The sequence below is a fragment of the Balearica regulorum genome, chromosome 16 (genome assembly GCF_011004875.1).
Source record: "Balearica regulorum gibbericeps isolate bBalReg1 chromosome 16, bBalReg1.pri, whole genome shotgun sequence".
Taxonomy (NCBI): Eukaryota; Metazoa; Chordata; class Aves; order Gruiformes; family Gruidae; genus Balearica; species Balearica regulorum.
The window spans coordinates 2883980-2909704 of NC_046199.1; the positions used below are offsets into that span (position 1 = coordinate 2883980).

At 51.7% G+C, this 25725-nt stretch overlaps 1 protein-coding gene across 2 annotated transcripts in view; it reads right to left on the minus strand.

Moving 5' to 3' along the window:
- The window catches only part of TOX2 (TOX high mobility group box family member 2), a 154274-nt gene extending 129946 nt beyond the window's left edge, over positions 1-24328 (minus strand). Inside the window, exon 1 of one of the 2 annotated variants that reach the window (XM_075768248.1) lies at positions 24155-24328. In XM_075768248.1, the coding sequence (XP_075624363.1) occupies positions 24155-24256 (102 nt within the window). In that variant the 5' untranslated portion in view covers positions 24257-24328. Of the gene's footprint in view, positions 1-23804; positions 23890-24154 lie in introns of those variants that run through there. The other variant, XM_075768249.1, reaches the window with a different exon arrangement.
- Positions 24329-25725: the final 1397 nt, after the last annotated feature.

Below are 25725 nucleotides of genomic sequence, written 5' to 3' on the forward strand. Positions count from 1 at the left end.
GTGGCCCTCTCTGTACCTCCCACCTGAAAAATAACAAGAGATAGGGGCAGACAGAGAGCGAAGCCTGCCTTCCTTCCTCCTCCCCGTCGATATTTTATCACAGCAAACACCTGCCACGCAAACAGCCCTGGGAGAAACAGGAGGTTCGTGGAACTGCCTCAACAGCAACCCAGACACCACAGGAAACAAAACAACCTGTACGAAGAGAAGAGCCGCGCTGCAGCACAGCCCGCAGAGCAAATGTTTGCGCGCTCCGCAGACGAGACAAATTCTGCTTTTGCTTCCGAGGGGGTACGACCGCTCCGTCCCCACCGATTTCGGTTGCAGCTTCTGCAAAGGACCTCACATGCGGTGCAGAATCTTTTCCAAATATGCTCGGCTTTGGGGGTTTAAGTCGTAGTCAAAGGCAGAAAAGTCGCGCTCTGCACTGAGTCACCAGATGCAGGTTTGGCACTGGGAACCTCTCTATGAACGTACCGGGATTAACAGCGAGGTGGTACGAAGGACATCAAAGAACAAGAAACATGGGGAATCCTTCATGGTTTCCTCTGAAAGATTCAGATTCAGCTCAAGAGCTAATCAGTCCCCCCTGCCAAGGTATGAAGTATTCACCGCCTTTTTTTTTTTTTTTTTCTTTTTAAGCGTCAGAGAATGGAGCCAAGACACACACACACACACAAATACTACTACCAACTTCTACTGCGTCATGAGCCATGCGGGAAACATCCCGATTCCTGCATTTCATCCGAGAGACGAGCGCTCCTGGACACCGGCGCTCACGGGAAGCGGCTGTGCCGCTGCTGGGGTGACACCTCCGGGGAAGCCACCGTTTGTTTATTACGGAGCACGCAGGGATCGGAGAGATTGGAGGTTATTATTTCTATCATCTGAGATGTGATTTCAGGCTGTGAGACAATTTTAGACCACACAAGCCTGAAATAACTCCCTAGGCCAAATTTATAACTTGTAACAGTCAGGACTATCATACCCACTTGTCATTTTATTAAAGACCCACATGACCCCCTGACTTACACGTGCACCGGAGCTGTCAGCCCGGGAACCGAAAGCACCAGTGTCAGAGAGGCCAGGCCCCTCCTCACAGTATTGGTTTTGTCGCCGTACGGTTTTCAAGTCATTAAACGCCGTTACGGGATGGCTCTTCTCCCCGGTGGCATTCCCCAGGCTGGCTGGCGGAGCGGTGCTGGATCATCCCCAGGAGCAGGGCACCACAACAACCCAAAGCACCTTCAGGTGGTGATGGGCAGGAGGGAGGCAGCGTTCCCTCGGGAGCATGTTGGTATACACACCCCCGGGATGCTCCAAGGCCTGCGTCTCCAGCCACGGGGGACACGACGTAATGCACATCCCCACATCTTATCACGGGTGGGATGCTGCACAGCACCTCATCGGTAATGATCTGTCCTATCTCTTTGGCTTCCCCATTGCAACCATCCACCTCGATGGTTTTCCCCAGCCTATCGCTCTATCTGGTGTACACTGTACAAAAAAACAACCCACTTTGGAACAAAGTTATATAGAAGGGCGTGACAAATACCAGATCACGTTCTGCCAACACGCTACACACTCAGCAGTGCTGGCAGGAGGCTGAAAGGCTGTAATGTGTTTTGGGCAGAAACCTGTCCTCTTCCAGGAACTGGAATTTTACATCTCCCAGGACACAGCCTTGTGTCACGACCGGAGCCGTTTCACTTGCGGTTCTGCGCAGGCTGCAAGGACCGACACGCATGGGCACCCACGGCACTGGCGCGCGTGGAAGGGTCTTCTTGAGTCTACCATGGAGATAAGAGAAAGTCCCTCCTGATTGACGCTATTTATTTTATCTTGTCTATAAAAATAAAACTGAACGCGAAGTTGCGGTCATCGGCTGCATTAAGTCCATTGGCGGTAGGAATTGTATCTGCAATGCCCACCCTCCCCTCTCCTGCTTGTAAGGACAGATGCTTCGCCACGAGATCGTCCCTCCGCGGGCCGTGCAGTGTGAGGACAAGACTAAACTATGCTCTACAGGAAATATTGAGAAATCCAGCCTCTCTGATAAAGCGATCCTTCCTAAGCATGAAAACCACACACCCATGATTGATGGAGCAGCTACGCCTTCAAACAGCTAGCTCATGCAGACCATCCCAAAAGCCAGAAACAGAGCCCGTAAATGAGCACGTACAACTGTCTGCAGAGACAAGGGTTAACAATCTTATCTAGGGTCACCAGAAGAAATTCCAAGTAAAACCCACAGCACGCAGATTTCCTGCTTTCTAACCCAATGCCCTATTTATACCTCTCTTTCTTCACAATGCCAGTGACAGCTTTTTCCTCGCTTACAGGCATGTTTCCTGCTTTTTGAGTTGTGACTTTCATTTGAAGCTCATTTCCATAACCTCAGAAATATAGTTTCAATGGAAGTGTTAAATGTACTGATAAATTCTTCGTGAATCTTAAAAGTTACTGGCAGAGAGAACGGGCGCGATTTACCCTGTATCAGCCAATTGAAAATTACATATTTCAAAATCCTTTAACAGAACGCAGCACGGTTTATCTCTGACTGATAAGGTAACGCCCTGCTGCTGGTGAGACAAATAACAGAGCCTATTTCCAAAATACAAAGTCCCAAATATGATGGTAAATAGGCTCATCTGTGCACAGTGACCTTCACGGTCTTCAGTCTTTATCACGAGCACAGCGACCAGCTCTATCACGCGCGGGCGCTGCCCCGGCGCAGCACCCAAACAGCCCTCCGTGTTAACTTTTCCATCCCTCCCGCCGATCAGGCTGCATTTTGATTAAGAAAGCATTTTTCCTGCGTGCTGCTTGCACGTTAACCGGCGCATAGCATGCTCCTGCTGTACGCCCCTCCTCCTAGTTCTCTATTTAAAAAAGCAAGAGAGAGAAAGAAAACAAAACAGAAAGAGAGAAGACAGCCTCATCCCATCCTTCTCCCTGCCAGAGCACGAGCATCTTCGAAAATGCTGGCTGAATGAGTTGCACTAAATAATTAGGACACATGGTGGGACTAAAAGTAAAGAAAGACTAAAGCCCAGATTTGCTGCAACATTTCCACTTCACTGGAATTAGAAACAAGACACAAGTTGCCTCTTCTGGAATCAGACGTGGCTGTAACCGAACAAAACGGTACGGACAGGAGGCAAGTAGGGATAAAGAAAACCCAGAAAAGTCATCGTGACTCGCGTTTAACTCTGAAGGTCAGATGTGGGGAGAGAAGAGAGCGGGATGGGAGCACCTCGCAGGAGCGCAGGGGGTGCAGGACCACAAGGTGCGTGGGGCCCAACCTCAGCTACGGACGGAGCTAAGGAAAGGCGCTTTTAGATTCACGGGCAGGTAAAGCATCCAGCTAGGAAACTCCATCAGAGTACAGCCCGCCTTCCCCGGAGGGGATGAAACCAGGGAGAAACCAGGGACTGAGGCATTCGGAAAGAGAGCAAGTGCCAGCAGCATCCTTCAGGACACTGCCTGCGGCAGCCCAGGCTAGGCTGGGGGATCCGAGAGGACCGTGCCGTCACCCTCCATTGGATGCAACTCATTCAGAAGGACTCACGGACAGCAAAGCCCCAACGCCGGTAGCCGCAAGACGAGGCCCCCAAAGCACAGGAGGTACCGCGGGGTGACGTGTCCTCCCAACGCGGCAAGTCCGGAGCAAGGGGTGCGAGCCCTGCAGCACGTCGGCCGCCTATCCTCACCCTTCGGATGGGTTATAAACCTCCATTCGTGTACGTTCACCACAGTCGCGCGTCACCAAGACCAAAACGGTGTTATTTCAGAAGCTAAGCTGAAAACATCAGCACGGACCAGAGGAGCGAGGGAAGAGAGCTGGACACAAAGCAGCCACCTGCCCCCAGCAGAGCTGCTTCCAGCTCCTGCTCTCCTACAGAAACACACGCAGCCCTGCGCCCCGTATGAAATATTTGTGCATCCTACATAATTTAGAATCCTATTAAATAACTTGACTCCAGTATTTTTCATAGCAGCAAATTCCATGAATTTTGCATTGAATAAAAATTTAGCAATCATAGCAGTTGCTAATTTCTGTGCTGCGCTCAGAGCAGCCTTTCACTTCCCCATAATGATTTTAAAACATTATCCTGCTGTTTCCTTTTTTCTATGCTGGCATTGAAGAGCTCTGCAAACTATTTGAATAGCGCTGCTCTGAAAAAAAAAATAAAAATCTGTAAGGAAGAAAAAATTAAATTCAATCATCACTCTACCCTCTGTGAACTGTGAAAGTCTTGGGAACATGAAAAGGTGCTTTCTAAAGGATGTTAAGCATTCAAAAGATTAGACTGCAATGTGCAATTAAATGTGTTCCACAAACCTTTGTAGTACCCAAAACCTTACTTCTGCATGAACTTAAAATCCTCCCACTGGGAGCTTGTTCAAGTGGTTTACTTTAAACCTGTACTTCAGATATTCCATACCTTTCACTTTTATAATTCTCCAACATATGCTAACACTGGCAGAGTTAATAGTAACTGACTAATTTTAAACCCTATGATTACTGGAGCTGATTTATATAGTAGCTTCACTTCACAATACTGCGAATCATGCACGCGGTAATTGCCAAGTTCAATTTTAGCTCTGTCATAGTGAAGCATTAGTTTTTATGCCTCAGCTGTTGCCTCCTCCATGCTATAGAGGTAAGTTGATAATGCAGTAGGTTTTGCTGTTAAATATCATAATATTATGATACCCCATGTCAGATTCTTGCAAGCTTTGTGAGCTATGCATCATCTATTAACTAAATACTTTATTAAAGGAACAGTTTGAAAAGGTTTCTATTCCAATTTAGCTCAGAACACTGAATACTGGAGAGGAAAAAAAAAAAAAAGTAATGATTTAATTCACCACCAAAAGTGACTTGGCGGAGGGAAGCACTCACTGTCAAGAGTTTGAGGGAGGAGCTGCAAAGGGATCAAACTAAAGCCTGTAAACAAGTGCCCTCCAGGCGAGGCCCCTCACCCTGGCCTCAGGCCACCCACGGGAGCAGTGCCGGGAGCTGGTTTACCCCCAACACGGGGAGCGCCGGAGCCCCGGCCGCGTCCAACAGCGGGATGCTGCTTGACCAAAGCACAGACATCTCGGGGCAACCGTCCCTCCTGTCCCCACGGACGTGGCTGGAGGGCTCTTGGAGCGAAGGTGGGAAGAGACAGCGAAGGCAGGAGACAAGGGCAGAGGAGACGGGAGAAACCAGATACTCCTCGTTACCAAGAGTGGGGCCCTGCAGCCCAGGGACGAGCTGCCCTTGGAAGAGAAACGAGAGGGTAGGCTTGACGATGCTGATGAACTGCTCCTACTGCCTCGCAGCTGAATCAACATGCACAGCTGGGCGTTACCAATAATCTCTTCCTAGCATTTAAATTCACCCATCTCTTGGGCTTCATGTTTTAAGGTTGGGTTGTGTCAGGTTTTTTTTAAATGAAGTTTGCTCATATAAAATTTAACAAACACAGGCAAACTGGAACTGCCTTCTTTCCCATTCACATGTGTCACTGATGCCCAAGATCAATGGAAATGGCAATGTGAACTGAAGTCCTAGAGCCTAGTCCTTCGTGCCATTGAGGATGCCCAAGGCCCAGCCCTGGGGATAGAGACTGGGTACCCCCTCTGCGCCAGGGAGGAATGCCCCACCAGGTACGGACGGGGCAGGGGAGCGGGGTCTCTGCAGTGGTCCAGAGCTGATCCTTTGAATGAAAGCAACACAACGCAACAGAAAAGTCTGTTTTCCTTCACACCCACGTGCTTACACCGGTTGGACAGTCGGCTTCGTTTTAACCCCTTGCTCTCCTCTGCCACTCCCTCCTCCCCAGGCAGGGGCAGAAACCCCAACCCAACCCCTACGTGCCGGTCCCTGTTGGGGACCAGGGGACCCTCCTCCAACACCACTGCTCAGTAGGTGCTTGTCCATTCACCAACTGGGGAAACTGCCTCTACCAGTGCTATCCTTCCCCCCATACGCCCCAACTTTTACGTACACAGGACATGCAATTCATGATATTCACCAACAACATGGATCTTGCTCCAGCTCTGAAGTTTGTGTGTTAGGAATTCAGCAAAACCCACACAGACAGTGGTTACCAGTTCAACGGTCACCTTTCCTATTAACCCTCTCATCATTACAGCAAGGAGGTAAGCATGGAAGTGGATGAGCTCCTCTACCATTTCCTCCCCCCGCAGTTTTCCAAAAGGAAAAGACACAAGATGACACATTAAGCATGGAGCATCTTGCAAGCCTGGAGACCCATAGCCACGCTCCGGCGTGGCGCAGAGCAGTGCCCAGGGCTCCCGTACCGCAGGCAGCCATGTGCTCTCCACAGCGTTTTGTACGAGGAGGTGGGACGTCACACAGAGAGAAAGGGGAAGGAAGAATGTGAAAACTTCACCAAGTGTGTGGTCACTGGGAGGAAGGAATAGGATTCCTGAATTTTTCAGCCTTGATGACTTTGGTAAAACCATAAACCACGTGCCGCACGCTTGGGGAGACTACGTCACAAATTAATCGACCATAGTGCCCAGGGAATTCAGAAGAGGAATGGATTCTTTGATGTCTGAAGTCCCATTTTTGCAACCCACCAGGGATGTCTGGCCAGTCCCACCTGTTACAGAGCCTCTTCTGAAGTCAGCACAGCTGAAACGCAGCAGCCTGATGTAAACCGCTCGTGGCTGCATCAGACTCTGCATAACATAGTTGTAGGATGCTGATGGCATCTACGTCACCAGAGGTCTTCTGGAGCTAAAGATGAGCTTAAACCACACTTTCTCACTTGCATCACACCTGTACTTTCTTATGATCATCTAATGATTTCCCCAGAGTGCAAACTCCCCATCAAAGTGAAGGAAGAAGCCACAGCCCAGCAGCAATCTCACCAAGCGTGTGATTTGCAAGAACAATGATTGCCCCGGCAGCAGATCAGGAAGGACCAGCCTCATGTCGGACACCGGCCTCTCTCCGAGCGCAGGACCACGGTCTCGGGTACCACATACCAGACACGTTGGTAATGCACACCTTGCAGCACTGAGATTCATCTAAAAAATACTCCTGGAAAGAAATTTTCTGGTAACAATGTCAATTCTTTCTGCCTTATATAGACGCTCTTTGTCCATCTCTGCTATTTTTCTTGGGGACCATCCTTTACCAGGTGTTTGCTCAGTGCCCAGTAGAACCCATTTCAGCTGCGGCCTCCAAACTCTGCTGGACCACGTGTAGTTGCAATAACACCCAACCCCAATTTTTGCGATCTCTAAACAAAGCCTTGTCGCCACATTACCCACAAAGGAAGCCAGAAGAGCTCGCCCATCCCCTCTGCTCACGCAGAGCTGGGACGCCCCACTGCCACCACTACGCACTTGCCTGCAAAGCCGTCGGGGAGGTTTGCCCCCCAAGGGCTGGAGGTTGCACAGCGCTTTTACCACCAGTAGTTTCACGGCTTCACACCAACTAGGAGCTCCATTTCACTTTTGGATGAGAGTGGACAGAGAAGGGGCATTGCCACATCCGAGACTGGGAACCTGCGTCCCGGGGGAGGCTGCAGAGCAGGACCCCCGGAGCCCAGACCTGCAGGAGCAGCACATCGCACCCAACCCTGCACAGAAAACACCTCCCGTCCACCCTTGGGAACTAACCCCTCCAGCAGGATATTTAAGTCATCCACCCCCACGTTTTACAATTCGGAGACAACGAATTAACTGGAACATTAAGTTTAAAATAAAAATGTTGACACCGTTGCACAAAGGGATTTTGACTTCTCTTTCTAATGCATTTAGCTGCTTTTAAAGTGTCGCTTAATGCACTGGAAACAAAACCAAACAAAAAACCATCCTCATTATTTTATACAAAAGAAAGAGAGGCAAGCAGGTGGCCTTGACTGCACGGGTCTCTTACCACACTGGTGTGTGATTAAACTGAACATTTACACAGGTCTGAAAAATTGTTTGCAACGGCCATGTAGACAGCAGAGCTACCAGATGTTGCTCTCCTAATATTTGCTCTATTACATCATCGGATGCTGCTTGAAAACCAACCCGTGCCAAGTTTTCAGAGGCGTAAGCTCACTCTGTACGCGTGCATCTGCAGTTCTGGTGAGCTGGCTCTTGGACGGGGCTTGACTCAGGTGCGCAGAAGCTTTTTGTGCACCGACGGGCTGCTGCTTGTGCAAGCCACCTCGCACCCAAGAGCTATTTATGCAGTTACTGACACACACGCACAGCATCAGCAGCGAGCGCTTTCCTGCTGCATCCCTCCGCTTCGCTGTCAGGCTTAGGCATAGTTAGGAAAAAAAACAAAACAAAACAAGAAAGCTCCCCAAACTGCAAGTATAACTTGGTGTTCAGATGATAAAATAAAATATATTTCATCAAAGTCTATTTACTCATGTGCTGACATATGGGGAGGCCACGTTTAAAACATTTAAAGCTTTCTGGGCTCCTTCCACCTCTGGTTAGCGCTGCTGGCCCCCCCACGCTAGCCAGTGCCTTCCAGTTTCAGATGTAAGTGCTTTAACCAATTTGTTGGGGCGAGATGCCCCTTCACTGAGGGGAGTGAAGGGAGGAGGGAAGAGAAGGAGCATGCAGAATTACATCAAGAACCGGCCCCCGGAGACCTGTCTGGGATGCACATCCCCACATCAAGCTGTCAGCTCCCAGCATTCAGCCCCCTGGGGTTTATTTGCTCCATGGGGGGAATTCATTCTGCACTCAACTAATGTAACCCCAAAGTGCTTTAAAACCATATTCCTCTAATAGAGACATTACAACAGCCATTATTTTCCTGTTTAGAGTTAAACTAAGCAAATACAAAGGTAACTATTTCAAACTACCATCACCACAAAAAACGGTTACCAAATATTCTCCCCCTCCATATGGCGCATTCGACTTTATTTTTTGCTCTTCTTGAAGGAGACACAGTCATTGGCAAACACCAGCTTGTGCAGCAAGACAATGAAGAATCTGGAAAACACCTCCCTCAAAATCCTCATGCCTAAGGACAGTTAAGAAAGCCCTGTTTAATATATATATATATACACACACATACACACTTTCAAGTTCTCTTTCCCCTTACTTTCTAGAAAAGTGTAATTCCAATGACCCATCAAAAAACCACATCATTTCTAAGTTATTCCCAAGTATTACATTCTCAAAAGGATTCCTACTTGTCTGTGACCTGCCACTGGGCTTCATTTTTCCCACCCATCCCACCAGCATCTATCACGACGGGGAGAGGACCGCGTTTGCTATAGCCATACAAATCCAAAGCCACCCAGAGGAAGCAAACAGGTTTGCTCTGAGCCTGATCCTTGTATCCTCCACGCCCCATTACCACTTGTTCAGACCGTCTCTGACTTCGGTCCTATCTGACAGAGCCTGGCACTTGAGCTCACGTGCAGGATGAGTGCACCTGGTCCCCGCCAGCGCTAACAGCGCGCTCTTTCACGACACAGACAAGTCATCGAGTTACAGGGAGCAGAGAGCTCCGCAGCAGCAGCCAACTTTCGCTGGATTCCCTGAGCAGCTGCGGGCTTTGAAGTGAGCAGACACACCAGACACGCACCAGCTGTCTCCTGCACCTCCAGAGTTACCACAAATTTATTGAGCAATTTACCCTGAATTCGTATGTTGGGTCTGCCGTGCTCTGAGGTTCCCCAGGCTTCCCAGACAGGCTTTGCATGAGCATGGTCGATCACCTTGGTCAAAAAGGTCTACATGCAACTTTATGTGCAGTCAGGTGATTTCTGAATGTCAGCTTTGCTCTGCAGCATGAAGATACCTGCTGCTTACAGGCTCACCTTCTCCGAAGCATCCCAAAGCTGCCACTGTGACTAATCCCACGGTTACTTCTTCACAGGGAAACTCAGAGCCGAGGTGGGCGCAGGTTTGCAGGTGATATGAAATCCTGAGATGGATTGCATGAGCAGTCCCAGCGTAAGGGCTCCAAACAGGGCTGTAGGTGCGAGCTGCTCTTCTCCAAAAGCCAAAAATGCTGAAGTCGCTTCTGCAAAATACTTTTTCCTCTCCTGCAGATGCCGCAGGCAGTGCAGATCTCCAGCTGCAATGCCCCCTCTGCAGACCCAATTCATAAAGCTCTTCCTGGGTGGAGGCTGCACCCCCCTGCGCTCCCAGAAGGTCTTGTTGGTCCTCAGGAACTTAATTTGACGATGTACACCACAGAGGAGAGAAAATGAAGACTATTATTTCTCCCACCAAGGAGAAATAATGTCCTCCCAAGGACAGTTGCTCGATGCTGTTGCTGAACCTCATGCTGAAAATATCCTTGGAATTGTCGCAGAGCCATGTTCCCTCCCGCAGCCCCAGCAGGATGCCCAGCACAGGGCACTACATATTGCTGGTGAGAGTCACAGCAATGGTCCTCAGCCCAAACGGCAACACTGCAGGTGCCAACGCCCCTCTGAAGACAACATTTTTGATGCCAGGACACCTTAGAGGAGCATGTTCTGGAGTCCTGCCAGAACATAGGATGCGCTTGTGCCATAGGATGCATGCAGACATACCAGAAGGTCCAACAGCTGCTGCAGGCTGCCAAGAAGATCCTCCTTAACCTCCAGACCCACTGCAATGCCACCACAGAAGAAAAACAGTGGCCAGGACAGCAACACAGCTTTGGCTGGATCTACCCCTTGAGCCCCCGATGCATAGCTGCACCCATTCCACTTCACCTCTAGTTTGAGAGACGGCACGTTTGGCTGAAGCTCCAGCGGCACACGAGCACGGTGTCCTGCTCACGCAAGTCGGTTGTTGCAGAGCATCTCAGAGCGGTGAGGGGCGTGAGGCCGAGGAGCCAGCCCAGGCACCCTTTAATTCTGTGGCACTGCGGATTAATTGGACGCTGCAACAGGAATCAGCTATCTTAAGCATTCATCAACCTTTCTGCTCCAGAAACAAGTTCTGCCTTCACTTACACCTCTGCAGTTTCACCGGCTCAGAGGAGGTTTCAGAGATGTCACCTGAGCAAATTTTAACAATTAATTCAAATCTTGACCTAAATCAGAAGGAGGAATGGATTTACCCTAATCCCCTCCAAACGTTCATCAGCATCACCTGCCAGCTCCGCAGGATTAAATCTCTCTCTAATCTCTCAAAAACAGAGTATATGGAGAAGAGGTTGGGCACACAACAGTGGTGGATCTCTTTTTTTTTTTTTTTTTTAAATGTGATTTGGCAGCCAGAATCATTTAAGCAGCACTTGGAAATGCATTAAGACCTTTGCTAATATCACTTTCCAGGTAAACAACCGGTTGCCACCAAAAGAGCATGCGCTTTTCAGAGGAGAGCCCACGCTATTTGGCACAGAAGAGGTGCCCATCCAGCAGCATCTTGCAGGAGCGCAGTATCTCCACGAAGATGCTCCGGGAGCTCAAATCCCATCGGCTGGCTGGCGGCAAGCACAGGGACCGCGCAGGCAGGCTTTGCCCTGGACCGTGGGCAGCGATGGGGCAGAGATGCAGCGAGCCACTTCTTGGTGCTAGCAGGGAACCACGCACGTAGCATCCACCAACGCTGCTGCAAACCCAACAGCACAAACACAGACCCCAGTGCTAAAAAAAAAATAAGCTTTGCTGTGCAGGTACCACGCTCTACAAACAGCCCTGAGTGCCTTACGGGGTGTTTTCATGCTTCCCACTAAAGCTACCAGCAACAACGGTGATACTGGCTCAGACGGCTGCGGATGTCGTGACCGCCGGCATCCCACCCCCGGGGGCTGCGGAGCCAAGGGGACCCCCCCGGCACAAGGTGCCCGATGGCAGCGGAGGCAGCATGGGGGCGAATCCAATCCAGCCTGTTTAGGAGCACCCGGATTAGAGCGTTAGCGTGTGATTCTAGGTTTACATAACACCACCAAATCATTTTGGCAGAAACAATTGGTATTAGCAAGGAAAACGAAGCATCAGGAACAGTCGGCAGAGCAAAGAGACACCTCTCGCAGCAGCCCTCAGGCTATAAAGAAAATAAATAACAAATGCAACAGAAGCAAGACTTGGACAGCAGGGATGAAGAGGGGAAACCTCCACAAGGGGAAATGAAACCTGAATCGCAGCCAAGATGAGCAGGGAATTAAGCTTTCCTTTTTCACCTCCTTCCCACCCCCGTCGGACTAAGCTTTCGGCTTTATTAAGGCATTCCAGTCAAGCCTGCGCCACTGAAACACAGCGAAGGGAAAGCTGTCTTGCACAGGGCTTCAAGCTGTGAGGTCTGCACAGCTCCTGCCGAGCCGCCTCCGGCCCCGCGGACGCTGACTGCAGAGCTCAGCGATGCCCGGGCAGGGACCCAAGGCACCCATCGCGCTGGCTAACCAGCCCTGCGGAGCCCGGCTCTGCCGCTGCGTCGGGCAAAGCGCCGACAGGCGTCACGCTTGGAAACGTTCAATCGCACAAGCTTCACGTTGTCGTTTTTAAGTCAATTCAGCCTGGGTGTTGCTGGGTTAGAAGTGGCGGAGGTTTCGTTTATCCCCAAATATGGCAGAAACCCCCCTTGGTCTCTCTAGTGGCTCCAGCTCTGGCCAAAGGGAAGAGGCCACCAGTTCCAGGTGGCCCAGCTAGCCCCGTCCTGCTGCGCGTGCCACGCCGGCACCAGGAGCAGCCGTGACGCGCACGCCCATCTCAGAGAGCAGGATGGCAACCACCAGCTCTGCGTCACAGCATCTGGGGACGTCTGGTCCCTCGGCACTCTGGCCTGGTGACCTAGCGATGGGAAGAGCCACAGCAGCTCTTCAGAAGCCTCCGGGTCCCGTTAGAACCGCACTAAGCAAGGAGGCAGCCTGCTCTCGAGACCTTTTTTTTGCCAAGCAGAGGATCCCTTCCAAGTTGGCGCCATCCCCATGCTCGTGGCACGATGACAGTGACACAAGCTAAAGCCCCAGGTCCAGCAGCATCCTCCTCCTGCCTCTGAGCTACCCGAGATTTCCAGCTCTGGGGGCAAATGAGAAGCCCCAGCTGAGCTTCAGAACATCGTAAGACAATTCCACAAGACAAAAGGATGTTGAAATCAACATTTCCCGGACAGTTAATTTAGAGCAGCACTTTCCTGCAAGTGGGAACCGCATCCATGGCTTCACCTGCAGCTCGTGGAAGACAGCTTCGGACAGCAGCACTTAAAATTAATCAAACTCAGTCCAAATCAGAAAAGTTTCCATGATAAAATTGGATTTGCCTGTGATACAAGGATCCTATTTTGCTAACGACTACCTCATCTTTACATATAGATCCTGCCTATATCCCCTGAAATTCCACACTCGGTCTCTGCTCTGGGAGCTTACAGAGGACCCAGAGTTATACTTGAGATGGGGCACGTTCTTCTCCGTCGCATGTGGTTTAGCGCGCGGCACCCCACATTCAGGAAGGTAGCCCTTAGATAGTATCAACACCAAAACAAAAACAGGTTTTTGGGTCCAGCTGGAACAAAAGGACTCAGCGTGACTCCAGCACAGCCTCGGAGCAGGGAAGTCGCGTGCGTGGGGTGGCATCGCACTGCCACGCACGGCACGGGAAGGCGCAAGAGTGGGAGAAGAGGATGATAATTTTGTAGGAGGCTGCCCTTGTTTCCAGCTCTTCACTAATTTCCTCTCAAACTTGAACGCTGTGACCTTTCCAGGCAGAAAATAAAATAAATGAAACCCTGCACTCTAACAGGAATAGTAACACATGCAGGGAAAGGATGCCGGAGCCAGCAATCTGGATCCCTGCTCCTACAGGATGTGTTTCTAAATCTCGGTCAATACCGCATGTTTTCCAAGGAATGAAGCGTTTCACATTTTATTAATTCTAACTAAAGCCCTTTTTATTACAAACTTCCTATTTAGCATTTGATTGCAGCCACCACCACCGAGACTCTCACTGTATCGGAGCAGAAAATCCATCGCTCGCAGTCGGTGTGGGCTGTATATTGATATTTTTCTCTCCTGCCATCTCAATCCCAGAAGGTGCTATTGGAATTATTTTAAATACACTTCCAGAGGTCCCTTCCATCTAAGTTATGAGTTTAAACATGTATTTGTTTCTTTTGCACACTCACACAAGGTTGGTGCCCCAGTTCCACAGATGACTGAAGTTACATGTTGTTAGTCCCACCAGGGTTTGGCCTCCCCCAAAAAAAGGCCACTACACACCAACCACCTTACTTAACGAGCTGCAAGTTTATCAAGCTAAGACGACCATTTCAGTAGTATTTTTTTGCCTTTTCAAAGCCCAACTCTTAAGTGGAAAAGCTGATTTAATACAGTTTTCATAAAACCTACGCTCTGGTCTGATTTAAATCCAATAGTTCGATGCCCCACACGTACCGTTTGGCACAGCCACGATAGAACTACCTGGTTTGCAAACAGACGGCCACCCACAATTAATTTGCCACCTTGACACAGAAATGCAGGCTGTCAATTAATTAAAAAAAACCACATGCCACTAGTCTTCAGTTCACTTTATGACCTGCAGTCTCTCCTCCTAGGCAGACTCTTTATCTTAAGGGGAGGGGGAATATAAAACTTCCACCTAATAACGAAAACATGACTCTGGTTTTCTTGGCATGTAATAAAAGTTGTTCTCAGCTTTAACAGATTTATCGGGTTTAAAACCACCGCGTTGCCAACATCCGTCTGGGGTAGAGGAGACCAGACCGTAATTCCAGTGCAGGTTCCTAAACAGACGCGGACCGAAGCCTGCGTGACCTCGCTGTCTGGCTGCAGGGTTAGATCCACCGCGCTTCTTGGAAGGTTTTTTTCTTCTGCTTTCAAGGGCTGTTTGATCTTCAATCAACAATGCTTATCAGCGGCAAAGTCTGCCAGCCATTCCCAAAAGTTTGATATTTTTAACAGCACATTCTTCTTCTCCTTTGAATGCTATTTAGAGACAAGATAACGCATCAGGGGAAAAGTTGCCTCCCTGGGTTTAACGCGGACAAACAGGATCCTATCAGGAGGAACACGTATTTCCCAGTGCTACGACAAGCCCCAGCTTCTGTGGTTCATATTTCCTCCCCCACCAGGATTTCTGGTGGGGTTTTTTTCCTTCTTCAAATGACATCCAAAGGGTTTTTTGCACCCATCGCATAAACTGGGACAAACCAAGATCCTTTAATTGTTTCCATACAAAACTTCCTCTAAAGTTTGCATAAATTTAAATTTCCGCGCTGTCAAAGTTTCTTTCCGGGGCATGCTGCCCCTCTTCTGACGCCAGGGACTAGAAATCGAATTCCCAAAAAATACATCATTCTACTACGGCAGGCACGCCGTGCTGAGACGGCTCACCGTATAAAACCCCACTGTTCAGAGAAGCACCCGTGAAAAATGAGAAACGCATAATTGCTCTAAACTGTTCTTTTTTAACAGAGAAAAAAAAATTACCTTTATTTTAGGGTTCAGTAACTGTAAACGATGAAACAAAAAGTCTTTTAATGCAGAGCCAACTAGCAGCGTCAGCCGGGGAGACCCGCAGCCCACGAACACCCCCGCGGGTGCGGCAGCGCTGGACTCGGACCCTCATCAGCCCATGTTGTGCCCCCCCGGCTGCAGGGAGGTCCCCGGGGCCCCGACAGCATCTTCCCCATGGTGTAAAGGAAAGGTGATGGTAGAGGTGGAAAGAAACGGCCCATCGCTGACCTGGAGATCAGCTTTTGGGGGAGAAAGGAGCTCAGCCTGCACGCTGCTAGGAACAGGACTGAGGTCCACCCACGTGGACAGCGAGCTCTCCATTGCCACCCCCTGCTCCATCTCCTCCCCTACACAGGGTGGCCCTTTACGTCAAAGCTGTTGCATTTGAGGGTTTTCAAATGGCTTACCAACTCCTAACGAGCCGTACAGCTCCACCAGCTCCCTAGGGAGAGGGAGGAGATGCTCAGGGAATAAACCACTGGGTAAATCAGGCTGGAAAAGGGAAACACTTTCACAGGTATAAATGTGGGGATCCACATCTTTGGAAGAGAGAAGCCTTTCGGGGTGCCCTGGGCTCTGCTTGCACCTCTCCAGGGACCCAGGTCTCCTGCAATGGATGACCAGCGCTCAGGATGGCTCAAATTATCAATAAAAATAACCCTCAAATGCCTGGGGTACCCCGAAACGGGAGCCCTAGGCGAGTTCAGGCAGAAGATTAAGTGGCAGAGCCCTTATCTCCCCAGCGTGACCGCAGGCAAGCGCAGGCTCCACCCCGCAAGCAGGAGGAGATGAAGAGGAAGATGAAGAGGAAGACGATGGTTCCCTCTAAAGCTGGAAGGAGAGGAGGAGTGCGGTGCGCAGGCAGGCAGCCGGGGAGAAGGGGCACGGAGCCTCCCTGATGGGTCCAGACGGGAATGGAAACTCTGAGTCATCGGTAGGTTTGGTGGGAAGAAAAACCTGCTAATGCGATCCAGCTAATCCGACAGAAAAAGCGCTCCTCGCCGCTGCCGAGGTGGAACAGCATCCACGGGGCACGGGCAGCGCGGTCCCGGGGGAAATACAGCCTGGGCGACAGAGAGGACGGCGGCACGTCACACCAGAAGCGAGGGTGGGACGTGCCAGCGCGCCCGGCGCTCCGTCCTCCATCTCCCCCGAGGACCGAGGTGCCAGGACTGCGGCCAGGGCTGGTGGCTTCAGCCGCGTGGAAGCGAAGGTGCGCATCGGGAGCGGGGAGGAGAGGCTCAGGGCAGAGCCGCAGAAAGTTTCACCATCCACCCCGCTTGGGGACAGGTCCCCATACTGCTGCCCCCCTTTTCTGGCTCCTGCTAGGTGACAGATCCTTAGAAACACAGGGGAAAAAAACCCAAAAGCACCATAAGAGCAAGAAGCTGGGTCCTTAAACCAACAGAAATAAATTAAAATATCTACATTTTAAACACTCCTGCAAACCAGCCTCCTGTGCCCAGGCTATAATTAGAGGTCAAGAAACTGTCTCAGACCAAGAGCCACCCGATTTCTGCAGATAAGGTTCCTCAGAAGCCACACGCGGCAACCGGCACAAACCGATGCTCAAATAATCTTTCCATAATAACAATTACGGGTCCAGGGCCCTAATTTAACACTTACCTAACAGTTACACTCACCACAGAGCTGAACTGAAATCGCACAGTCGTCAAGAGGAGATTTAATTATATCTACAGAGGTCAACAAATCTACGCAAAAGATTACGGCGGCGGAGAGATATTCTGTGGCATAATGCAAAGATTTCGCCTGCAGGCGACGCAGCAGCCAATGCCATTTTTCAAAGAAGAAATGGCATCCATCAGAACAAAACCACCAGAGGGAAACAATAGAAGGAGGGGGGCGCAGATGATTAAAATATTTAAATCTGGTCATGTAAGTGCAAAACCAGGCAGTTTAACACTGTTTTCGATCACTGTTTAAAAAAAAAAAAAAAAAAAAGGTTTGATTAGTGCTTGTTTCAGTTAAGTTTTGTTGCGAGATTTCTCCCCCCTGCAGCTGAACTGTGCATCCCCAAGTATAAGCTTTAATTATATGAAAAAGTGCGTGTAAAATCACGAAGGTGGAACATTAGAGCTCAAACCTCCTATTAGGAGTTAATGGTATCAAAGCTGAAATCACACTAACACCCCGACTTTGGAAATGCAGAATAAAACGTAAAGAAGAGGCAGAGAACACGGTACACAACAGCTTCAGACAGAAGCCTTGCACTCACTGGATGGAAAATTGTCAAGGAAAACACATTAGCAGCACAATAACTTATTTTTAATGTAGGGCTGTTAGGAAAACACAATTATATGCTTCATTTATACTGAAAGATATAACCCAACTTATGGTAAAAGCATTTAGAGCTCATTCTGTAAAAAAAACCAGATGAGCACAAAGGTAATAGGGAAAAATTGTGCACCTAGAGGGGATAACGCTCCCCCACCGCAGCACGCTCCTGCTCGCCCGGTCCGTACGCAGCGGTGGAGCGGTCCTCACCTCCGCTCCCCGCACCCAGCATCAGAGAGGTGCAAAGCGAAGGCAGAATGAAAAGAGAGGGTTTTCTTGAAATGCCCCAGAAATACCATGACGGCGACAGCCGCCGCCAGGAAAGGAGCCAGCAGCACCCATCCTTACAGCTAGCAAAAGCAGGAGCCTGAAGGAGCTCTGCAGGCGTTACAGGTGCTCTCCCCACCGCCCCGGAGCGAGCAGCAACCACGTGCTATGCAAGCTATGGGATGCTCCGGTCTGTTCCGTGCAAAATACAATTTATCAACAAAAATGTTTTCTCCATTAGGGATGGACAAACTGATCCCGGTGCCTGTTGCAAGCTCAGAGGGGTAAGCGCAGAGCTGTGCGTGGATTTACTCCGTGGTTATGGCGGTGTAACACGCAATAGGCTTTGGACCACCGATTTAGGGGACGGTGTGTATAATTGAAGCATCATAAATAAATCAAAGAAACTTAGAAGATTTTGATCCTGAATTTTTGGTCTCTTGATGCCTCCTCTGCTACAGGGACTTTCACGGATCGGGCCCTTAACAAGGTTATTCAGAAGCGGCCCTAACAAACACGTTGTTATCTACAAGTCAGACCGGTCTTCAAAATATCTCCCATTGTTCCAAAAACAACCAGATTAAAGCCTTCCCTCTGCACATACGGAGAGAACAACAACTCCTATGAATGGATGGACATTCATTATTTAGCTCCCAGTCCCTAACTTAAAGCCCAAGGCAAAACGGAGCTTCAAACGCTTTCTGCTGCGCAGCCCATCAAAGATGGCTCTGCAGAACGCAGGGCTGTCCCACTGAGTAGCTCAAACACTTTTCAGAAGCAGCCCTTGCCCATACTCAGGGCCTAAAAAAAAAAAAAGTTTAAAAAAAAACAACCACATTTGCAAATCAACAGGAGCTGCCTGCCAAATGAGAATAAAATGGGCCCCAAATTAAAAATTTGCCTGACTTTGTTCCCCATCCAAAATCCTCCATCTCCAAAGAAAGATTTATGCTACTTCAAAACAGAGTTGACTTAGAAAGTAGAAAGGAAAAGAATATATTTTATCTTCCAGAATGGCAAAGCGGTTCTGGAACGATGAAAAAGGGACCGTGTTTATCACTGCGAAGTACAATTTATGGTAAAAGTCAAAACAAAACAGAATGTTCCACAGAAATGCATTCGCTATATCGACCCGGGCTCATACCAGCAGCTCAGATCCCATTTCTAAAGGGTTCTTAAAAGAAGAAGAGAGCATTGGTTGCAGATTAATACTCATCTCATGACTAGTAGATTTTAATTATCCATAATTTATGATGGTGTATTGGCAAAATAGTTTTTGTCCATTTATCAGGCGAGACACAGAGTGCGTTTGGAGATGCAAAGCACAGAGCCCTGTTAGAAAGATTTGGGACGAGTTTTGATGGTGCTGTTGAATCCTGCAGAAATGCTACGGGGTCAGCAGGGCTCCCCAGCACGTATCTCCCATTAACTGCCGGAGATGCTGCAGGTCCCCCAGGACCCCGGGCACCCCCGGTGTCGCAGCGGTGTGCTTCCTCCGCAAGGATCGGGTATTCCCACGCTGGGTCCTCCTCCCCGTCAAGTGCCTTCAGTGGAAATCAGGCACCGCGCTACCCGAGTCTGACCATCAAAATACCACGAGCAACTAAGAAGAATTTATATTTAAATTTCTTTCTGCAGGAAGAATAGAGAGACGTTAATTCACTCCCCAAAGTTGCCCGTAGGGAACAGGATCATTCCTCCACAGCACAGCACCACTGCATACACTGCGTGAGGATTCCTGCCATATCCCTCCCTTGCAAAAGAAATTTTCCCCGGGCTAAGGAGGAGAATCTCCCTCCTGTACTTTGTGGACCTACACAATTTAAAATCTGGGAAAATCCTTCCACGCTGGTACATCAACCAGCATACCAGATCCTGTCGCTAAAGCTCTGCTTAGAGCAGAATGAGCCCCTGTGTTACCAAACTGTACGATTTTTTTCCATGGTTTACTTATTGTGAAATACAGATGCAAAGAGTCTCCCTAGAGTTTAAGTAGGAAAAATCCCCAAATTTTCACAAAGCAACTGTAGGGACATGAAAATACCCCACCACAGACCAACGACCCCCTTACGTGGTGCAGGACCGCGCTGCGTCTCCCCCCGTAACACCATCACAACACCCAGGCAGCAGCGAGACACCGTGAAAGCTTCACTTCCCCGGCAAGGGAGCAGGAGGGGGGACTGCAGCAGGTACAAATGCCCCAGGAAAAAGGCCAGAGAGGACAGAAAAAGGGGGTTTAGACCCAGATTTAAAAAGGGAATCCGAAATGGAGGTAGGTGCTCCCTTCAGCAGGGCTCAGGTGGCCGATGACAGAGACGGGTGTCGCGGTTTGGACAAGGGCTCCTTGCAGAGATGGTACCACCTTCAGCTGAACCTCCCCAGTCCCTCGTGGCCGCCGTGCAGACACAACCTAACGCACAAGAGGTGCTTCTTCTGCGCGGTCCCAGTGATGGAGCAGATCCTGGATCCGGCCCAGGGGAAGGAGGCGAGGGGCCGGCACCCTGGCATGGGAAATGCTTGCGGCAGTGTGCCCTAGGGAGGCTTTTGGGTGGCTCCGGGAAGGTGTCGCTTCTTATTGCCCCTGCACCTTGGGCTGAGCCCAGTGCAACCCTAAAAATCCTGCCAAGGAGCATCAGTCCTCCAGGCTGCGAGCGGCAGCTCCCCGTGCACCGGGAAGTTTGGGGGTGGCTCTGCTTCCCAGCTGCCATGGCAAGCTGCTCCGTGCAGGATCACCCGTGATGGGGACTGGTTTATGTGGGGAGCCCTTTTTCCCCTGCTTCGGTGCCAGCAGCGTGCCCAATGCATAAAAACTCCTCGCCACATGCGAGCAGCAGAGGGGAAGGCTCCTTCTCACCCTGCCTGCCGGGGCATGAGGGACCCTGTTCTCCACCCATGGGTGTCCAGCCCCTCGCTCCCTACCACTGGTCCCTCCCAGTGGCCAGCCCTTCAAGGGAAAGCAGGGATGCTCCAGAAATGGTTAAAGAGAGGGTGCAAACAGCCCTCTTCTGGGGAGGCCTCGGCTGAACGCACGCTCCCATTTCATTATCCCTCCGAACATCCCTTGTCCTTTTAAAAATGGAACTGCTGATACGTGATAGGCACCTCTGTAGCTGCAAAGAGAAACTGTGGCTTACTGCAGCGCGCAAGCGAGATCGGAGACCTCACGGTAACAATATCATGTTCAGTAAGTGCACAAAACAATTACATTAACATTTCAGGATGCTTTGGGCTAAAGCACATCTCTCCAGCAAGCTCACTGGCGATGGGCGCGCAGGCAGAGCTCTGCCGTGCTCTCAGCCAGTTATTTATACGCAGTGACAGTGCACACTCCTTCCCAGCTTCTCTGCTTCCCCCCTAAATAAATAAATAAACCAAGCAGCCCTTCGGGGCGGGGGGGGGGGGGGGGGGGGGAAGCCAAACCTGAACAAAACAAGCCCTTTAAATCGCAGGGCTTTAAAGCCCCACCATAAATTCGGCAAAGCAGGAGGACGGCAAAGAGCCTGTAAGTGCTCCTTGCCCAGCTCCTTCCTAGTGCCGGATTTCACCCGGGATACCTGCATGCGGTAGCGGGATAACTTCTGATTTTTCCAGCCCACCCTACCCTCCTCTGTAGCTTTTTAAAGTGGAAATGTTTTGAGGCAGACACTGTCTTAGCTCAGCTCTGGGCTGAGCAACCAGCACAGGATGGGAGCGATGGGGTTGGGACCAGTGCGAGTTTTTGGAGTCTCCCAGAAGGGTCCCATGGGGCTCGGCGGAAGCGGGTGTGCTCAGACAGCACGCTCCGTAGCGGGCACAAGATAAGAGCGTGCTGGCGGCGATCCTCAGCCGTATGCCACCCCACACCGGCCAGAGAAGCTCTCCGAAGCAAAGGCAGCCGGTGATACCTCTGCCCGCTCCGCAGTGGGCCACGTTTTGATGCCAAAGTTACAACCGTTATACCTGCTTTTAGACGGGAAAACAAAGTCAGCTCATTTCATTTCTGGCTTCGTTCCAGCAGCCTCATCCCACAGACAAACGTGCACCGCTGCGCATAAGCAAATGACATTTGATAACTCAGAAAAGAAATGAAGAAGGAGGAAAAAAAAAAAAGAAAAAAAAAGAGCCCTGAATAGCAGAAAAGGGTAAGTCACTTCCTTTCTTCCTCCCGCTGCCGTAAGATCCTCCGTAGCAGTGACAACAGCAGCATCTGGTGGCAGTGGTCAGTACCTGGGGTGCTCCTCTCCAGTGTCCCATCCACCCCGGCCAGCACCAAAACGCACCCGCTCCTTCTCCTGCGCTGCGCTCGCTGGAGACCCAGAAGAGGCGATTTCCTCCAGCCTCCCCGTCCACAGCGCCGCACAACAGCAAGGACCCGTGGATCAATTGCGATCGCCTAATCCGGGACTAATCTCAGGGATTCAGGCCACGGATGAGCTGACGACGCGGGGCCCCACGCGCCCCAAGGCTCGGGTGGGCGCTGCTGGGGGGATGCCCGGACCACGCAGCCCCACGGCAAGGGCCTGCAGCGCTGCGTGCACGACAGAGCACCAGCTCCCGCACGGAAAACTGGAAGGCAAACTAAATCACATTTACATCTCACAACTTCTTGGCAAAATCGAATTCCTAAAGCCAGCAGGATTTGGGGGTTGCCGCAGTTCCCAGCGGCACGCGTTTGCATGATCCCAGACTTCCAGCTTTTGCAGACTTTATCGGCTGAGGTTTCAGTAGCACAGAAGACCTGCTCCCAGGTGACCGTCTCTCGATAGTATTTTAAGAGCATATTTAGTGTTTTAAGAGCAACAGCAATGATAATAGAACAGTTTGAAACTAGCAGTACGTGGATACAGGGGAAAAAAAAAAAAATCAATTTGTTTTCTTTCAGCATAATCAGGCATCTCAAAATAAATTAGAACTATTAAGTTTGCTACAACTTAATAAAAAGAGATAAATAACCCACATGACAGAGAACAGTTAAATATATATATTGATACACAAAGATTAATTTGCTGCATCTGGGAAGCCACAAAGGTTTCTCTCTGCTTGTTTTCTAAAGAGTTTGATCCCGAAGTATCAAAGCAACGAGATGAGCCATGGGCATCCTGAGCCGCAGTCCCGACGCCGGGTAGCATTTTCTCCCTTTATTAACTTTTTTTCAGTGCAATCACCCGAATTTGGGCCAGGAGGAGGCAGCCAGGGTGATGTCTCGGTTGATCCCCCCCCCTCCAAACAGGTCTCGCTCCCTACGGCTTTGTTGCTGTAACATCAGCGCTGTTTACCCACACGCGAGGGGGGCGATACTCGCGGAGAACTATTTATCCCTGAACTACAGCATCTGTCCGCTCCGCTTCGGCTTCTCTCCGATGAGGGAAATTTCCTCCAGCACCTGCGGCGCTCCCAAACATCCCCCCGCGGACCCCCTCTCCTTACAACTGGAGGGTGCTTTGCCTTGCAGCTGCAGCGAGCGGGGAAAATGTAGGTTAGGGAGCTTCCCCCGCCGTGCTGCGGGTCTTGGGGAACACACGCACCCCCCATCCCCCCCACTCCCACCCCCCCAAACCCGGCACTGCACGGGAGCATCAGCTCCGGGGGGGGGGGACGGGGACGGGGAGGAGGACGGAGCCCCCCCCCGGGAGGTGCCAGCGGCCCCAGCCCAGCGGCTCTGCAGCCTTGCGAAGAAGGTACAAAACAACCCAGCAAACACCACCGCCACCAAAAAGTGCCCGACAACAACCACACCACCACCAACACCAAAACCGACCCACGTACGCGGATCGCTTCGGGCCAAACGCGCCCGTAGGGAGAACGCGAAATAAACCCGCCGCTGGAAACGAACACATAAACAGCCCCAAAGAGCCGCGCTCACCCCGGAGCGTTTCTCTCCCGCCCGCGATCGCTTCCAGCCTGCCCCGCCGAGCAGCGCCCCGGCCTCGGGCTCCTCCCGCCGCGCAGCTCCGCTCGCCCCACCGGGGAGCGCGGCGGGGCCGGGGCCGGGGACCGGACGGTTCTCCCCGCGCCGCTTCCCGACCACTTTCAAAATTCCCTCCCGCAGGAGCCGGGCGCCGCCGGCACTTTCCTTCCTCCCCCCACCCCCCCGCTCCCCGCCCGCCGAGAAGTTGCGGGACGCGCCGAGAGGAGCCGCCCGGGCAGCCCCGCCGGGCACCGCCGTCCCCCGCACCCCCTCCTCTCCCCGCACCGCCACCGCCGCACCGGTACCTTGTTGCAGTGATAATAATCCAGCGGCCCGAGGCAAGTGGGGTCGGCGCCGGGCAGGGAGCCCACGGCGGTGGGGGCGGAGGAGTAAAACCTAACGTCCATGCCGGGGCTGCGGGCGGCGGCAGGCGGGGGCTCCAGCGGGCATGGACCCGGCTGCGGCGGCGGCGGTGCCTCTGGCGCGGGGGGCGGGGAGAGGGCGGGCGGCGGCAGGCGGGGGGGCGGGCGGTGGCCCCCGGCCCGCCCCGCTCCGCACCGCCCCGCGCCGGGGCCGCTATTGTTCGCGGCGGGGCCGGGCGGCTCCCCCCGGAGGCCGGGCCGCCCCCGCCCACGCTGCCGGTACCGGCGGGTGTTGGGGCACCGGGGCTGGAGCCCCTCCGGGAGCGCCGGGTAAGGGCTGGGAGAGCGGGACGGGCCCTCTCCCCCTCCATCGCCAGCCGGCCCGGGGAGGGGAAGGCAGAGACACCGGCTCCCGCTCCCTGACGGGGACCCTGTCACGTCTGTTCTGTCCCCCCCAGCCCTCACCGAAACGCCGTGCCCGGTTTGGCCCTCCTCTCGACGCAGGACGGGGCCGAGCAAGCCTTCCTTTCCCCCTGCGCAGCCCCTGGCGCCCACCCCCTGAAGAAGGATGCTTTCCATCATGCCGATCCACCCTAAATACCACCCCATCACCACAAGGCCTCGCTTCCCAAAGGCCCGCGTCTCCCCACACGCTCTCCCACCCGGGGGGGATGAAAAGCGGGTCTCAGCCTCAACGCTGGTGTTGCCTTCCTGCTCCCCAAGGCGTGGAGACCTGCGGCCTCCCGTCACCCAGCTTCGTACGCCTCGCCGTCTTTACGGACCCCGAAAGGCAGCACCCAGCCATGGCCAACCGGCAGCCCCCCGTCCCTGCCATCGCCGCCCGAGTGCCCAGGGGCCGGGGCTGGCGGGGCAGCCTGGCACGGGAAGCCCCAGTCCAGCAGGCGCGGAGGGAGGATGCTCTGAGGGCGAGAGGCTGGGCTCTCACCCAGCACCCTGGGCCGTGCAGGATTACCCCCTTTCTGCCACGCCACTGCAGGCCCTGCGCTCTCCCGCTCCCTTCTGCGCATCTCCCGACAGGCCCCTCAGAAAACCATCCCAGTGGAAGATAATATTATACATGGAGTGTTTTCACAGTGCGTTATTCCATTCCCAGATACAGCGAGTTACTGCAACCGATCCATACGCTCGCAGACAGCTAGGACAGGGCCGATAGAGTCAGTTTTCTGGCAAATCTCAGATGGAAATGCCCTTTTTTAAAAAAAAAAAAAAAATCTTGATTATGAAGGCACAGTTATGAACCCTACAGGACTCTGTAGCTGGAAAACAGAGTTAAATAAATGCTGAGTTCTTTCATTGCGAGAGTGCGGCCAGCTCCTGCCAAATTCAGGAGCGGGGAGGCGGGCTGGGGTTTCGAGGGAATGCCAGCTCTGGGAATCGAGTGATTATGTAAAAATCGTAGCTCTCATTTAAATTAAAAACAAGCTTTTAGCCCTCGTGATGGTGGAAAAAATTGATCTGAGGATAAAAATTGATTTGGGCACAAAAACTACTTC